The 15,588-nt window shown below is 33.6% G+C and overlaps 3 protein-coding genes across 4 annotated transcripts; 2 read left to right on the top strand and 1 right to left on the bottom strand.

The window, feature by feature from the left end:
- The first annotated feature begins 3,714 nt into the window (after positions 1-3,714).
- On the top strand, positions 3,715-5,385 carry LOC111288111 (thiamine thiazole synthase, chloroplastic-like). The gene is made up of 2 exons (XM_089759653.1): positions 3,715-4,203; positions 4,305-5,385. The coding sequence occupies exons 1-2, from the start codon at positions 3,823-3,825 to the stop codon at positions 4,518-4,520; spliced, it is 597 nt and encodes a 198-aa protein (XP_089615779.1). The 5' UTR covers positions 3,715-3,822; the 3' UTR covers positions 4,521-5,385.
- A 150-nt stretch (positions 5,386-5,535) lies between these two features.
- Positions 5,536-9,019, top strand: LOC111288866 (COBRA-like protein 10). Of its 2 annotated transcripts, XM_089759651.1 has the most exons (3): positions 5,536-6,264; positions 7,053-8,518; positions 8,601-9,019. In XM_089759651.1, the coding sequence occupies exons 1-2, from the start codon at positions 5,700-5,702 to the stop codon at positions 8,468-8,470; spliced, it is 1,983 nt and encodes a 660-aa protein (XP_089615777.1). In that variant the 5' UTR covers positions 5,536-5,699; the 3' UTR covers positions 8,471-8,518; positions 8,601-9,019. The 2 variants fall into 2 exon arrangements, with proteins under 2 accessions (XP_089615777.1, XP_089615776.1); XM_089759650.1 differs by having other exon boundaries at positions 7,053-8,884.
- Positions 9,020-10,099: 1,080 nt separating this feature from the next.
- LOC111288549 (rab GTPase-activating protein 22-like) lies at positions 10,100-15,122 on the bottom strand. The gene is made up of 12 exons (XM_089759649.1): positions 14,807-15,122; positions 14,273-14,368; positions 13,466-13,569; positions 13,198-13,334; positions 13,012-13,113; positions 12,790-12,912; positions 12,245-12,333; positions 11,904-12,009; positions 11,702-11,799; positions 10,871-11,125; positions 10,579-10,662; positions 10,100-10,376 (listed from the first exon to the last, which is right to left on the bottom strand). The coding sequence occupies exons 1-12, from the start codon at positions 14,894-14,896 to the stop codon at positions 10,362-10,364; spliced, it is 1,299 nt and encodes a 432-aa protein (XP_089615775.1). The 5' UTR covers positions 14,897-15,122; the 3' UTR covers positions 10,100-10,361.
- Positions 15,123-15,588: the final 466 nt, after the last annotated feature.

The raw sequence follows: 15,588 nt of genomic DNA, 5'->3' as shown, positions 1-15,588 counted from the left end.
ATGTTTTGGATCAAATTTGATTCTAATTTTTTTTGTATATTATGAATATTACATAATATTATCAAAATTAAAAATTTGAAAATTTTGTTTTAAATTTGAATTGAATTTTCATTCAATTTGAATCGAATCGAAGTTTATCGCTTCGATTTATCGGATTTTAATTTTATTTTAATATAAAATTTTAATATATTTAAATAAATTTTGATATAAAATTATTAATTTTATTTTTTAAAAAATTTAAAAAATATATAAAAAATAAGATATATATAATTAAGTTCAATTTAATTTTTTTTATATTTTTCATCTCTCAATTTAAAATTTGATCAAAATTTAATATATACATTTAATATTTAAACTTGATTCTAATCAAATAAAAAAAATCAATTCAAATTTAATTGAATATTACAATTTCAAATTAATTTTTGGATTTTTGGATTTTTTTTTTCACCTCTAATCTTTGTGTTATAAATGGTGAGCCAAAAGTGATGATGGCTATGCCAAATGGGAGATTTATGAGAAATATTCCATTAGATATGAAGGAATGCAGCCATGAATAATTATTTTTTAATTTCCAGGATGATTTTTCATTGAATTGACATGAGCATTATCTGCTAGTGTAAATATTATAAATCCTACAAGAGAATTTCAGAAAACCTTTGATGGTAATGAAATTAAGAAATCATTTAAGTTTTAAATGGAAAAAAAAAAGGAAAAGAACTCATAATTTATTTTTTTCCTTTAATAAACAAACCCTCATTATTTAACATTATTAGCGGCGTGAACGAATAAATACGAAAAAAATTTATTATATATATAATTTATTTATTTAATTAATAAATTTTAAAATATTGTTTGTATTATTTATTAAATTTAATAAACGAATATAAATTTAACATATTTATAAATTATCTGTAAAACATTTTATTCATTTACGTTCTCACGTATAAATGAAATGAATATTAATTAATTTTATTATATTTATGATCTATTCATTTAATTAATAAATTTTAAAATATTATTCATAATTATTTGTTAAGTTTAATATATAAATATAAATAAACAAAAATTAAATTTATTTATAAATTTTTCATCCATCTTAGAGCTATCTATTATTGTAAATGCCCAAAATTACATCACTTTCTTTTATTTTCCATTCTCTTCAAAATTAGGCTTTATTTTGGGGACCTGCCTTGTTATAGATTGGTCCCCAAGTACATGCTAGATATCTAGCTCTTAAAATGAATCTATTATAAAGGGTCCAAATTAAGATTCTTTTTGCAAGTTTCCTAAGCCTTCAACAATTTCAACTATAAATATGCTTCATAACTCATATAAATGACAAACCTTTTCTCATTTAAGTTTCTACTTAATCAAGACTTATGGCGTATGTACCCACCTTTTTAAGTTCTTTTGTTGCAAAATGATATCAATTTTAAATTTAAAACTTAACTCGATTGATTTATATAGTCATTTTTAACAAATGACATCCTATAAGTATAAAATTTAAATGAGTATAAAATTTAAATTTTAATACTTATAACTCTTTTTTGATTTTTTTATATATAAAAAAATCAATTTCATTTCACAAAACTTCTATATTTTTTTAAAAAAAGAATCGCAAACTAGTAATGTTAGACCTATTTGTGCCAAGTTGATTTTGAAGAGTAAAACTTTAAAATCGTATGAGAAAAGAAAAAAAAGCGATTAACAACAAAGGTTGGAGTGGTCCCAATGTTTATGTTTCTGACATTCAACTCAATTATTGGTTCAAGAAAGAAATAAAAAGGAGATAGCAAAACATATGAAAAAGCTAGATACTTGAAAGGTACCTAAATGAAACTATTTATACTTGTAAGATGGAGGTTATGGGCAAACTATATTATTTGAGGTTAATCCTAAGGGTTAGGGGTGATCTGGTAAGTTCGAGTTGACATAACATTTGACTCTTCATTAAGGCATGCCAAGTTAGCATTTTGGGGGTTCAGCATGTGGATTTGATGAGGTGATCAAGCTAACCTAGATCCATAAATTCAGGTTGGCTTGACATGTTAGCTCGATCAAAAAGTTTAATATATTTTTAACTGTCTGTTGACTTATATTAATCGGAAAAAAAATTTAATTTACCCTTTAAATTTAAAAATATCTCTAACAACACCAAATTTGAATAACCCTTTTAGTATTATATACTTGATCTTGATTAATGATATCAATGCCACCATTAATGAGGTTCTCTTGAATATTAGGGTATAAAGTTTTCAAATTAAGATATCAAAGTTTTAATGAATAATGAAATATCTGCTTATTATCCTTATAATTAACTTTGCTTAAGGTGAAAAATGTTGAAGGGCCCTTAACCATATCATTTTAGTAGCATGAAAACTATACATTTACAAATACATATGCCTTTTCCCCGAAAAATCCTAGAAATTACACTCAAACATAAATCTTCCAAGTGTAACAAAGTGACCAAAAAATGACCAAATGTTAGAGATTTTGATGACAAAAGATCACCAAAAAGTTCATAGTCGACTTCACAAAGACATAGAAGAGTGATTGCCAACAAATTGGCTGAAACCAAATACACCAAAAGGACTACTTCTTTGTTGGCAATGGAAGGGAGAAAAAAATTGAAATAATTGAAAATTGATTTGAAATTATAATATTTAATTTAGTTTATATTGGATTTTGAATCAAAAAGTAAAAAATCGAATCGTATCAATTATATATTTTTATTAGTTTTTTTATATAGTTTTTAAATTTTTATAAAATATTTTATATCTAAAATTATTTAAATATATTAAAAATTTATATTAAAATAATATATAAAAATTTTAAAAATAAAAATTGATAAACTAAATTGAATTATTAAATTTAATTTAAATCAAACGGTATAAAATTCATTTCAAATTCAAATCAAATTTTAAAAATTTATAATATTATACGTTAAAAAAAAATTGAATCGAATTTGAATAGATGTTATGCCAATTTGCATGAAAACCTTGAATCATTGAATGAGATAAACCATAATCAGTTGCAAAAAAGGCAATCAAATCTTTCAAAATGAAATCCTAACAATTCTAGACCCTTCAAATCCTATCCTTTCGCCACGTGTCCTCTAAGATATTTACTTCGCTTCCTACTCTTATATTTTGCCACCCTCTTCACCTATGAACTCCACGCTTTTCTCAATCAATGGCATCATCCATGGCTACAACTCTCACTTCCTCAGATAAACTTCACTGAAACACTTCTCCCTGAGTCTTCCTTTCATGGGATTCCAATAAAACCACTTTCTTTTTATTTCAAAGCAAAGTCTTCCCCATGCAATGCATCAGTTTCTATGACTGCAACACCAGCCTCATCATCTCTACCGTATGATCTGAATGATTTCAGGTTTGATCTCATCAAGGAGTCCATCGTGTCACGTGAGATGACACGCAGGTACATGATGGACATGATCAACCATGCTGACACTGATGTGGTGGTGGTTGATGCTGGCTCCGCAGGGCTCTCTTGTGCCTATGAGCTTAAGCAAGAACCCATCCGTACAGGCTGCCACTGTTGAACAATCTGTCAGCCCTGGAGGTGGTGTCGGGCTTGGTGGACAGCTCTTCTCTGCCATGGTAATGTGAAAAATACCAGTCAAATTATAGGATCTGGTTTATGAATTTTCTTTTGGTACACGATTTATTCAAAAATTCTATGTTCATTCAGGTAGTGCGCAAACCAGCTCATCGTTTCCTTGATGAACTTGGCATCGAATATGATGAACAAGACGACTATGTAGTGATCAAGCATGCAGCTCTCTTCACATGCACCATCATGAGCAAGCTTCTAGCTCGCCCCAATGCGAAGCTGTTCAATGCAGTAGCTGCAGAGGACTTGATAGTGAAAGAAGGAAAAGTTGGTGGAGTTGCGACAAATTGGGCCTTGGTATCAATGAACCATTACACACAATTCTGCATGGACACTAATATGATGGAGGCCAAGGTGGTAGTAAGCTCTTGTGGTCATGATGGACTATTTGGAGCCACTGGGATCAAGAGGTTGAAGAGCATTGGGATGATTGATAGTGTTCCAGGCGTGAAAGCACTGGATATGAATGCAGCTGAGGATGCTATTGTGAGACTGACTAGGGAAATTGTGCCTGGGATGATTGTTACCGGAATGGAAGTTGCAGAGGTTGATGGATCTCCAAGAATGGTAATTTTCACTTAACATAATCATTATTGTTGTTGTTGGATTTATACTCTGAGCAAAATCTACCTACTATCAACATATTTATATTGCTTTTGCCATTGCAGGGACCAACATTTGGAGCAATGATGATATCAGGGCAAAAGGCAGCCCATCTTGCTCTGAAATCATTGGGATTGCCTAATGCCCTTGATGGTACATTTGTGGGAAGCATTCATCCAGAGCTGATCTTGGCTGCTGCAGATTCTGCTGAGACTGCTGATGCTTTAGTTGCAATGGTAGTTGCCAATTGCTATGGAGATGAGGAATTCGAATTGGAATAATAGTCATTGGTAGGAACGAAGTGGTTTGTTTTAGGATCGTTGATGTGATTATGTGGTGAGGTTTGTCAATAATGAGGGTGCGCCTGGAGCTTGATAGCATAAACTTTGCCTTTAGTTCTTCTTGTTCTTCTTGCCTTTAATGAGTCCTGCTTTCTCTCCTCTTTGCAAGTTCCCTAACCATTGACCAACTCTCCCCCATTATGTCACACCAGTGCTTAAACATGGCAAGTCGAAGCATGACACGAATAAACAAAAAAAAAAATTGCATGTCTTGTTTTCTGTATCGACACGAATTGTGACAAATAATTTTCATGTAAAACCTGATACGAATACACAAATTGTTAGTATTGTACACGAAATACTCAAATTGACAGTGCTGCAATAATACTTGGAAGTGATCAGAAAATTATGCTGCAGGACATTGTTTTCCATCTGAACTTGTGAAAACATTGAAACGATTCTAAAACTCTTAAAAACAACAAACCTCAGGAAACATGAGGTTTTAACAAATTCTTCAAGCACTAATTTATTTTTTTATATATATATAAAAGAGGCCGCAGTCTGCAATAACAGCGGTAAGTGCTGGTATTTGATATCCAAACTTGTCGAACATCATCCGGATGGTTGCATGGCTACCTTTGGTTACCTGGAGTTTTAAATTTGATTTCATCACAAAACAAACATTCAGTTAAAAATGGTACCATTTTCATTACGATTCCACAAACAAGAATCCAAACCTGTCTTATCTGTCTGAGAAACCAAACTTTTGCAACTTCAAATCATTTGCTAACTCAAAATTTAACTAATCCAAACATTGGCCAACCCCAAAAACGACTTAGTTCATCAACCAAACACTAAAAATAGCAATGTTAGAAAATTTTTTTCTTTTACTACAAGAATAAAACCCCACTGTTTTGCCGTGTCCCAACCAGCCTCAGAAACTAGAGGAAGAGAATTTAGCTTGACTCAGTCTCCCATTTTATTTCCCCTTATAACCCTTTCATCTCTGAACTTCATAGGGGTTCACTCGGAACTCCCTCCCTCTCTCCCCTTGCCGCGTCGTCGCCGCCGCGGCAAACCCCCCTTTGTTTTCCTCTGCCTTCATTCATCAACGAACAAAAAAAAAAAAAAGATAAAAAGGGTTAAAAAGAAAAGGAAAAAACAAAAACAGGCTTGAAAATGCCTTGGATGACACTATTATATGTTGCATTTCTCTTTATCCCTTTAAGAATTCAGCTTTGTTATGGCGATCTTGCGGATGACTATAGTGATGATGAGCCAGCCCCGGCGCCGCCGCCGGGGCAAGACAATTGTAATGGTGTATTCTTGAGCTACGCTTTCACGTCAAGGTCTAAAGAATATCCTCACGTAAAGAACGTTACGGCTCAATCCTGGGCATTTAACTCCATTGCCACAATAGTCAATTCTGGGACGGAGGAGGTAAAGGGATGGAAGATGTTTGTAGGGTTTCAGCATAAAGAGATATTGGTGTCGGCAAGCAGCGCCATCATTGTAGACGGTAGCGGAGATTTTCCAGTGGCGGTTGGGAATGGAACAACCTTAGCAGGGTACCCCATGACAGACCTCAAGACCTCCATCGATACTGCTGGGGATTATAACCAGATTGCGGTGCAGGTTCAGTTCGCCGGTACGATGTTCGGGATGAAAGAGAAGGCGATTCCGATGCCGAAGACGATTAGGCTGGCAAACGATGGATGGAATTGCCCTAAGCCTACTAAAGATCGTAAGTGGTTTTTTCTTGTTTGATTTTTAGGTTCTGTTTCTTTCATGTTATTGCATGAGAGCGCATGATACACGCTATACGAGTATAACACGATACGGACACTGAGAATTTTTAATAAATGAAGATACAGATACGGTATGATATGATATTAAAAAAATATTTTTTATATATTGTAATCTTCAGTTAAAAATATATAATAAATGGTAAGTTGATTTTTAAAAGATATTTATTTTTGGGAAAAAAAAAAAAACGGATGATAAACATAGTGATAAAAGAACATATGATATCATTATTTATAAAAGAATTGTCTTTTTTTTTTTCTCATATTTATCCGAGTTTCACACATATTTTAAGATATCGTAAGTATCAAAGTGTCGAACACAAATATGATATGAGTACGTGAGATGCAAAAATGTTCATGCCTCATAGTTCACTGCATAATCATTATTGCATTCAGGATTTTACTCTTGGAATACTCTACTGAAAATATGTTTTGCATTCCCTACATTGCTATAATGCATTCAGAATTATACCCTCAAAATACTCTCACAAAAATGAACTCTAATTGATCTGAACTCCTTCATTTTAGATTATATGTGTCTATGATAAAAGTTAATTAAAATCAATGGAAAATTCCATGGTATATGGGACAGCTCCATGCACCTATTCCATGTGAATGCAAGCCTTTGTTTAAACATTTTCTTGGGAAAAATTGAACCAAGCATATGAACTTTGGAGTCACCACCAAACTAAAATTCATTGGATTATGGTTTTTTTTTTTTTTACAGCTACCTACATGCATGTATGTTGCAAAAAGAATCCCAAATTCAAGGCCAAGTCTCCCAAAGGCAAGTACTTGCCTAAGCAATATGGAGACCTCAACTTCATGTATGATGTTCTTAAAGCATATGAAGGTAGCTATGAGGCCCAAGTCACCATGGACAACAACAACCCCTTAGGCCGCCTTGATCATTGGAACTTGACTTGGGAATGGATAAGAGGAGAGTTCATTTACTCCATGAAAGGAGCTTACACTCACAGGATCGATTACTCTGATTGTATTTATGGCTTGGCTGGCCAATTCCTCTCAGGCTTGGATTTCACTCAAGTCATGAATTGCCAAAAAAAGCCTGTGATTGCTGATTTGCCGGCGGATAGAGCAAACGATACCAAGATTGGAAAAATACCTTATTGTTGCAGAAATGGGACTCTCTTGCCACCATTGATGGATGAAAGCAAAGCAAGATCAATTTTCCAATTAAGGGTCTATAAATTGCCCCCTGATACAGCCAAAACTGTTTTGTATCCTCCACAAAGATGGAATATTACTGGGTTACTCAATCCTCAGTACAAATGTAGTGCTCCAATTAGAGTAGATCCAACAGAATTTCCTGACCCAAGTGGGCTTCAGGCTACAACAAGTGCTATTGCAAGTTGGCAAGTTGTTTGCAACATTACCAAGCCAGAAAAGAAGAAAACTAAGTGCTGTGTTTCATTCTCAGCTTACTACAATGATTCCGCCATCCCATGCAGCACCTGTGCTTGTGGCTGTGACGATATTGATACAGATACTTGCAATCCCAATGGGCGTTCAATGCTTCTACCTGCAGATGCTCTACTTGTTCCTTTTGAAAACAGGACAGCAAAAGCCAAAGCCTTTGCCCATCTCAAGCACAGGACTGTTCCGAAAAAGTTGCCTTGCCCGGACAATTGTGGAGTTAGTATAAATTGGCATCTGAACTCTGATTACAAGACGGGATGGACAGCTCGGATCACCCTGTTTAATTGGGGAGATACCCCATTTGAGGACTGGTTCACTGCTGTTGAAATGAAAGAGGCTTTCCCTGGTTATGAAAATGTCTATTCGTTTAACGGAACAAAGCTGAAATCAGTTAAGAACGCCATTTTCTTCCAGGGTTTGCCAGGTTTGAATTACTTGGTGGCAGAGACAAATGGGACTAAACCAGATGATCCGAGAATTCCTGGAAAGCAACAATCTGTTATTTCATTCACAAAGAAACAAACACCAAGAATAAACGTTCGACTTGGCGATGGATTTCCTTCGAAGGTGTTCTTCAATGGCGAAGAATGTGCACTTCCTGATGATTTTCCTCGGAGTGCAGGGCACAGCTCTCGAGTTTCCTTCACGGCTGTTATCTTCATAGCTATCATGACTTCCTTGCTGATGACAGACCGTCTCCATTGATGATCATTGGGTTTTTTTTTTTTGTTCACCCGTGGTGTATTAGCTCTGGTAAGATTTCTCTTTTACGCTGCTATGATTTAACTTAACATTTTGAACAACCCCATCAATCATGATGAACTCTTATACCTAGAATATGATTTGATTTGTTGCTGATGGCGGACATGGGTGGATAGAGGATGGAGAGCAATGCACAACTACAAATTGAAGCCTTGTTCTGCTATAAATTTGATCATCGGGAAGGGCAGACGAGAAGATTATAACAATTGTAAAAAGAAAATTTTATGATAATTATTTATTGCCTGACAAGGAATTCCTATGTAGTATTTTGGACAACCATTTGTTTCCTTCTTGTACGTGTATTTTGCTGCAAGAGAGTCATAGGCTTTAGGTTTCAGAATTTTATAAAAGGACAAATTAGAACCAGTCTTGAAACAGTTTTCTAAGAATTTCTTTTGTTTTAGGGTCTGATTGGATTTCAGTGCACCTTTCTCCTGGTTACCCTCCAATCACAGACAGGACAGAAAGGAAACGGATCCAGTGAAAAATTGGATCCTACGATTAGGATTTATTTGGATGGGCAGTGAGAGTGGTTATAGTGATATTAAAAATAGTGGTAATTATAAGATTAATTATTATAATAATAAAATTAAATATGATGATATTAAAATTAATGATAAAATATATATTTAAATGTAAACACAATTATAATGGTGTGATAAAAGTGTGATGAAAGAAAAAATAATTATTATAAACATTAGATTAAAGTGTAAAATGAATTTTATAATATATTTGGTATTCATAAAGTTAACAATTAATTGAAATTTAATATTATTATTTTTATACCAAAATAATAATTATTTTTAATTTAAAATAAAGTTTAAAAAATTAAAGAATGAACAAAATAATTAAAAGAATATATTAAAGCAAGGTTTTTTTATGGAAAATGGGGCTGTGGTGAGAATGAAAACTCTCACCGAACCCCTTTCTCTCCAGTGAAATTTTGAGGCAGGATGGAATTTTCTTTTTTTTTCAATTACACTGATAATATGGTATCACTCTTAATGAAAAAAAATAAAAAAATCTTATGTTATCATTGCATTTGCATCTAAATATAAATTGTTTTCATTAATTTTAATCTTATTGTTACATATGTAATTTCATTTAATTTTATCATCATTATTATTTTTAATCTCATTATCCATTCAAATGAACTGAACAATCCCATTGAAGGGGTAATGATTAAGTGAGGAAGTTCATTGATGCCCACATAAAGGGAATAATGATATATTCACAGTTAGATGACCTTTATAGTGACCATGGTGACTTTGGACTATCAAGGCAAATTCTGCTTAGAATGATCAGAATTTGTTAGTTTTTGCTATTTCCCCCAAGCCATCCTGGCACTATTTCCACTGCTATAAATGAGATTCATCAGGTTGCCTTCTACAAAAATCAAATGCTTTGCGCATTCAAGATTTTGTCCTTTGAATGCTTTCTACAAAAATCAAATGCTTCTCACAAAAATCTGGTTGCTGTTTCTCATGAACAGGCTATGAAGAATATATGCATAAGCAGCTGATTTTCTTCGTATTTCATTGAAATTTGAATGATTATGAAAAACAAGATACGTTAATACAACAATGGATTCGTATAAAGATCAGTAAACAATGTTTTCGTATACAAACAGTGTGGAATATTGACATTAGATACAGCAATGGATTCTATAGCAACATTTGATGGTTGGAGCAACTATAGAATTCTAACCACTATGCCAGGATTCTTCTGGATATATATATTATTATCTTCTTCCAAATCAAGTCGTGTAATGCAGAAAAAAAATACTCTCACCATTTCTTGACTGCGTCAAAAACATCATCCAGAACACCTTATGCTATGTCTTCTTGGCCTGTGATCACAACATGGAATGAAATAGTTTTGATTTCGTGGAGTTACTGGCAGAGGAATACCTCATCGAAGAAACTTTTGAAATAATGATAGGCACAAATGAATCATCTATATGCCATGCTGCTGTTTTTTTTGCATTTTACACAATTAAAGAATTTCAAAGCCACATCAAGATTTAAAAGGATTCAAAGAGATAGCAGTACCTTTTTTAAGTATTTCTTATGAAGTTTCATTGCTTCACTGCAAGCTTTCTTGGCATCCAAATTTCCAGTTATGTCATTTAGAATCTGATAAAGTATAAACAGGTAAAGTGTTAAGACAGCATAATATAACTTGATCGGCGACCAAACCATCTGAAAATGTTTCAGGGTTTTGCAAGGTGATAATTGCGCGTACAATTGTTTCAGCAATGCATAATAGGCTGTTCGAAGTAAATTGTTGATTAACTTATATGTTCATTTATGTGCAGTAAAAGCTACAAAAATGTAAGCATACCTTAACTACATCATCCAGGCCCCGAGCTTCTTGCAGTAGCATTGAGCTCTTATCTTTTAAGACACTGGCAACAAGGAAAACAGAAATGGGAAGCGGGGCGTCAGAGCTTTTAATTTTCATATTTTCTCTCTCATACTTCCCGCACTGACGTATTGATTTTGCTTTTGCTTTAGCATCCTCAGCCTTCTCAATATTTGATCCGGGTTCTTCATATAGAGAGAACAAGTCAGGATCATATTCCAGAGCCCACATCATCTGTAGAAAGTTTGGATAACCAGACAAAGCAACTTTATGAGTAAAATTCAAGCTAAGCATTCCAGAACATAGAGGCACGGATTCCACATAAACAATGGAATTAATTCATGTTAGTGCTCCACATAACAAAACCAAACATTTATAGTTATGGTAGCCGACAAGTAATTACGAATTGTAAAACATCATCAAGTTGAAAATGATTTTCTTTCAATGTCACGGGATGCATCACATCGGACACACTCCGACAAACAGCTTCAAAACAAATTAACAAACACATTTTGATTTCAAAGAACAAGTGGAAGTTTCTCCAGTGTAAAAATGAGATATTTCATAGGACTTGATCTCTTTATTCTTTAGCTTTATTCCTCTAAAGCCAGTCACATTCCAGGTTAAAGAACTCAGTTTGGGTTCTATAAACGAACAGTTCTATAAAATCATTGGAATCGGAAATAATCACCGTTGTTATGGATTTGTGTATTATTTCCAAGGAATGATGTCAAGTAATTCACAAAGCATTTTAGCATACGTATCGAATTCAATAAAATCAGTCAAAGGACTAGAAAGTGTTGAACATACCTCCCATAAATACAATGAATCACAGAATGAGAACTCTCGACGAAACAAGACCATTAGCATTCGAAAAGCAAAGAGATAGTCACCTCCACCAAGTGTCTCTGTAAACCAATAATATAAGACAAAAATAAGAATCTACTAACAAGATGTGCAAAGCACAATGCAAAATACTAGAGAATGAAAAGATATAAATTTCATCTCATACCTAAGTGCTGATGAAGTTTTGGATCAATAACTTGAGTTACTGCAGCCAAATTACTAAGTTGTGTCTCTACCCCTACAGAACCCTCAGTGCATCTGAAATTTCCTCGCTTTAAGATTTAAAATAGGAACACATATCATAAGAAACTAGTAATAAAACTGAAAGCAAGAAAATCCTAAAAAATAAATGAGTATGGACAGACAGATTTCAATATATATAGTAAAATCTGCCATGGTGCACAGACAGATTTCAATCCACACGCATATATATAGGCTTTAGGGTCTAGCATTTACGGTCTAGGGTCTAGGGAAAAAGAAAATGGAAAAAAAAGAAAGTAAAGGTACCAATCTGCGCATCAGACGCTCAAAGCACCAAAATGCATCAGCTTCATCTTCAAGAAGCATAATCATGGGGGAGCATAGATCACTCATTCCTGCTCAACATTGTAATTGAATTATTATTCCCTCTGTTATAAAGAGAGGTAGAATGGATGCAGATTACAATAGGATAGATATAACCCGTTAACTATCTTAAAGCCCCCTAACCATGTTGTTCTGCAAGTCAACATAACTTTAAAGTTGATAAATTTTCTTCCTTACTTTTAGATATATGTTGTTGACAAGGGAATATTAATAATAAAAGATGAATCTGATGAATAAATGACCCAGTTTGAAGCACTAACAAAATCTATAAGTGATAACTAAATTTAAAGGCTTTTGTAATGGTTTTAAACTTGTAAGCCTATAAGCCTATAAGCCTATATTTATATTCTGTCACCAGAATGGCATTTTAAGGTATAAATATATCCAAGGTTTACTTGATTGAGGGGGTCAACAATCCAGTAACTATAATTGTCAGTTTAGAAAGAAAACTTCATGTAATTATTCACCTTGACAATAGCCAACATCTGTATCTATCCAGGCATAAACAGAGAGAATATCCCAAAGTTTTGACAGATTCTCTTGCTTCTCATAGAATACTAAAGTCCTGTCGGTGCGAATAACATCAAGACCTGACAGAAACATAAATACAAGGAATGTGATCATGACTAAGAGAAGAATGCAACACATCAAAGAGAGACATGCGTTTGAAATAGAAAAGAACAAACAACCTATTTGATGTAACGTAAGCATCCACTGGATTACTTTCTTGTCCAAAGGACCATGACTGGTTAGCTGCTTCACCATTTCTGTACTGTCAGCATTTAGACCTGAATGATTCATTACATATTAATACCTGGTTTGTTTCACTTTCACCAAGATATTATTTTAAACAGGTAAGTGCAGTAACTTTCCTGGATTTGTCTCTAAAAGTACTAAAGGGTCTTGAATGGGCTGACCATCTTCGGTGATTACAGGTGCTGTAATAAATTTACCACTTCCAACAACAGGAAAGATTTCACGACATTCATTCTTCCATCTAGCATATTGCACCCTGAGATATAGAAGTGACAAAACAACACTCAGAAAATGATCTCCTGATGAGGAAGGTCCAGCAGAGAACTCATCTCTCAAAGATTCAGTAGCCCGAAAGTACCAAAATATGAAACAGGAGAAATGGTCTACCTTCGGTGCTCCCGTATCTGCTCCCTTTCATCAAATGTGCTCTTAGGATCATAACAGCCAAGTAGAAACTCCCAAACTTCTCCTCTAATTGATGGATGGATCCCCTATGTTTGTAAAAAAAAAATAATGCCAATAGATAGAGACCAAAACAAATAAGCATAAATACGTACATACATTTAAACACTCATAAACATAGCCTTGCACTACTTCATATATGCATATGCTCTTCAACATATAAGATTTAGAGATAACACATGTCAGAATATCCAGCCAAGTTGCATTGCAGTATATATATCTTGGTGATGCTGCTATCCAGCATGATTGATATAACAATTAAATAGAACACATATTGATGCATGTGTTTTTGTTCTTTTGCATTCATAACCTGTCCTTTCTCTTTCATGGATATATTTCACATGTTCTAAATCATTTAAAAGCCCAATTGCAGCAGGCTCGGCATTATGATATCTGGATCAATTCTCACCAAAAGCCTAAAAAATCAAAAGGAAAAACAATCTACATTTGTATTCTTGTTTTGCTGACTAATACATTGCAATAAGACCTGCTGAAAAACTAAGTTGTAGGTGAACACCATGCTAGTTACAATGAACACCATGTATATGAACAATGCAGCCAAATCATCCATGTAGCTTTCAAGCCTCATATATAAGGATGGCCATGATTTTGAATGAATTACTCTGGAAACTTAAATATAAATATATATAGCATTATTACACTTTTGTATGAATCAATTTAAATCTACTACCAAGAAAAAAAGAGTCCTTTTGAACCTGAATATGCACTTACCCCACGCTGGATTCGATATAGAGTTTTGCCTAAATCCAAATGCCCATCTGGAGAAAATGCAGCTTGCCATTTTCTTACACTTAGAGTTTTACCAGGCTGCATAAGCAAATTAAAAAGAAAGCATCTTTATTGAATCACAGCACCATTTTTTTAACAATTACTGCAAAACTCAGCTTCATTTACATAATCAACAAAGATAGAAAGAAAGCATATTGTTTAAACAGGAAGCAGAAATTTTGGCCGTGAAAAACATTGATTAGACAATGTTCAAGATCAAATCTCAAAATCATTCAATGAAATCCAAATGTACAGCCCTCTATCGGATAAATTCACTTGAGCTAAAATTCAATCAAATTAGAACCAATAATAAAGCAAAAAAGGAAAGGCTTTTTCCTGTAAATCCAATCCAATATATAAGCATTAATGTATGCATTATCTAATGAATCCCATGACATAAAATATGGTTCATTTCCAACATTTTCTTAAAAAGTGATCCAAATTTTCTTTTTTTTTTTTCAATTAATTAAAACAAACCTTGATCTTAAACTTGGTTATTGGCACATCAGTGCATTCAGGCCGGACCTCATAATAAGAATCAGCAGGTTCTGCTGGAGCCCCCCACATTTACCAAGAAAAGAAAAACAAAAGCTTTCTTTTTTTTTTCCTTTTTGCTCAAAAAAGAAAGGGTTTTCTTTCTTTCTATTCAGCAGCACTGCCAAAAGCTGGAACCTTTGAATAGAAGAAGAAATACCCACTAAGGAAAAATCAAGGAAAATGCAGGGGAAGGTTCAGAAATGGAGGGCCCAGCCAAGTCAAGTTCTTCAAAGAACAAATAGAAGGAGAAAAGGATGGTATATTCTTCTTGGGTTTTTTTCTTTTAGTCTTTTTTACAAAAATAACGCAAAAGAAGTCCTTTTTCTTTGGTTAATTATGGGTTTATTTTGTGGGTGGTGCTGGTGGTAGCCATGGTTGCCATCTCACAATCACAAGGACATGAAAAGAAAAACATTTACCGTTTTATGCGTTAATTTTAACCGTCTTGCCTCTTATTTCTCTGTCTTTGTCTAAATTTAACTGCCACTTTTTCATTTTTTATGTACTAAATTAAATCCTAGAAAAAAAAAAAAAAACCCCTCTAAATCCTACTAAAATTTTAAGCTTTTTTATGTTTGCTTGTTGAATTTTACTTTTCTATCATTTGACCTTTTCTCTGATAACAATTTTCCTGCTTTTATCTACCTCATTTGTCTCTCAATTTAATATCTTTTTTAAGGTACACAGAATTAGGGGTGTAATCGAGTCGAGTCGAGCCGAAT

Source organism: Durio zibethinus, chromosome 4, assembly GCF_047325235.1.
Source record: "Durio zibethinus cultivar Kanyao isolate XHJ-2024 chromosome 4, ASM4732523v1, whole genome shotgun sequence".
Classification (NCBI taxonomy): Eukaryota; Viridiplantae; Streptophyta; class Magnoliopsida; order Malvales; family Malvaceae; genus Durio; species Durio zibethinus.
The sequence above is the reverse complement of the archived record's forward strand: the minus strand, read 5'-3'. Positions and strand labels throughout refer to the sequence as shown.

Coding starts and splice junctions, on each gene's coding strand:
- LOC111288111 (XM_089759653.1), top strand. CDS start 3,823: ATGAGCAAGCTTCTAGCTCGCCCCAATGCGAAGCTGTTCAATGCAGTA. Junction 4,204..4,304: donor TTGATGGATCTCCAAGAATG/GTAATTTTCACT, acceptor TTGCCATTGCAG/GGACCAACATTTGGAGCAAT.
- LOC111288866 (XM_089759651.1), top strand. CDS start 5,700: ATGCCTTGGATGACACTATTATATGTTGCATTTCTCTTTATCCCTTTA. Junction 6,265..7,052: donor CCCTAAGCCTACTAAAGATC/GTAAGTGGTTTT, acceptor TTTTTTTTACAG/CTACCTACATGCATGTATGT.
- LOC111288549 (XM_089759649.1), bottom strand. CDS start 14,896: ATGTGGGGGGCTCCAGCAGAACCTGCTGATTCTTATTATGAGGTCCGG. Junction 12,913..13,011: donor GCTTACGTTACATCAAATAG/GTTGTTTGTTCT, acceptor TGTTTCTGTCAG/GTCTTGATGTTATTCGCACC. Junction 11,126..11,701: donor ATTCATTGTATTTATGGGAG/GTATGTTCAACA, acceptor AACTTTCTACAG/ATGATGTGGGCTCTGGAATA.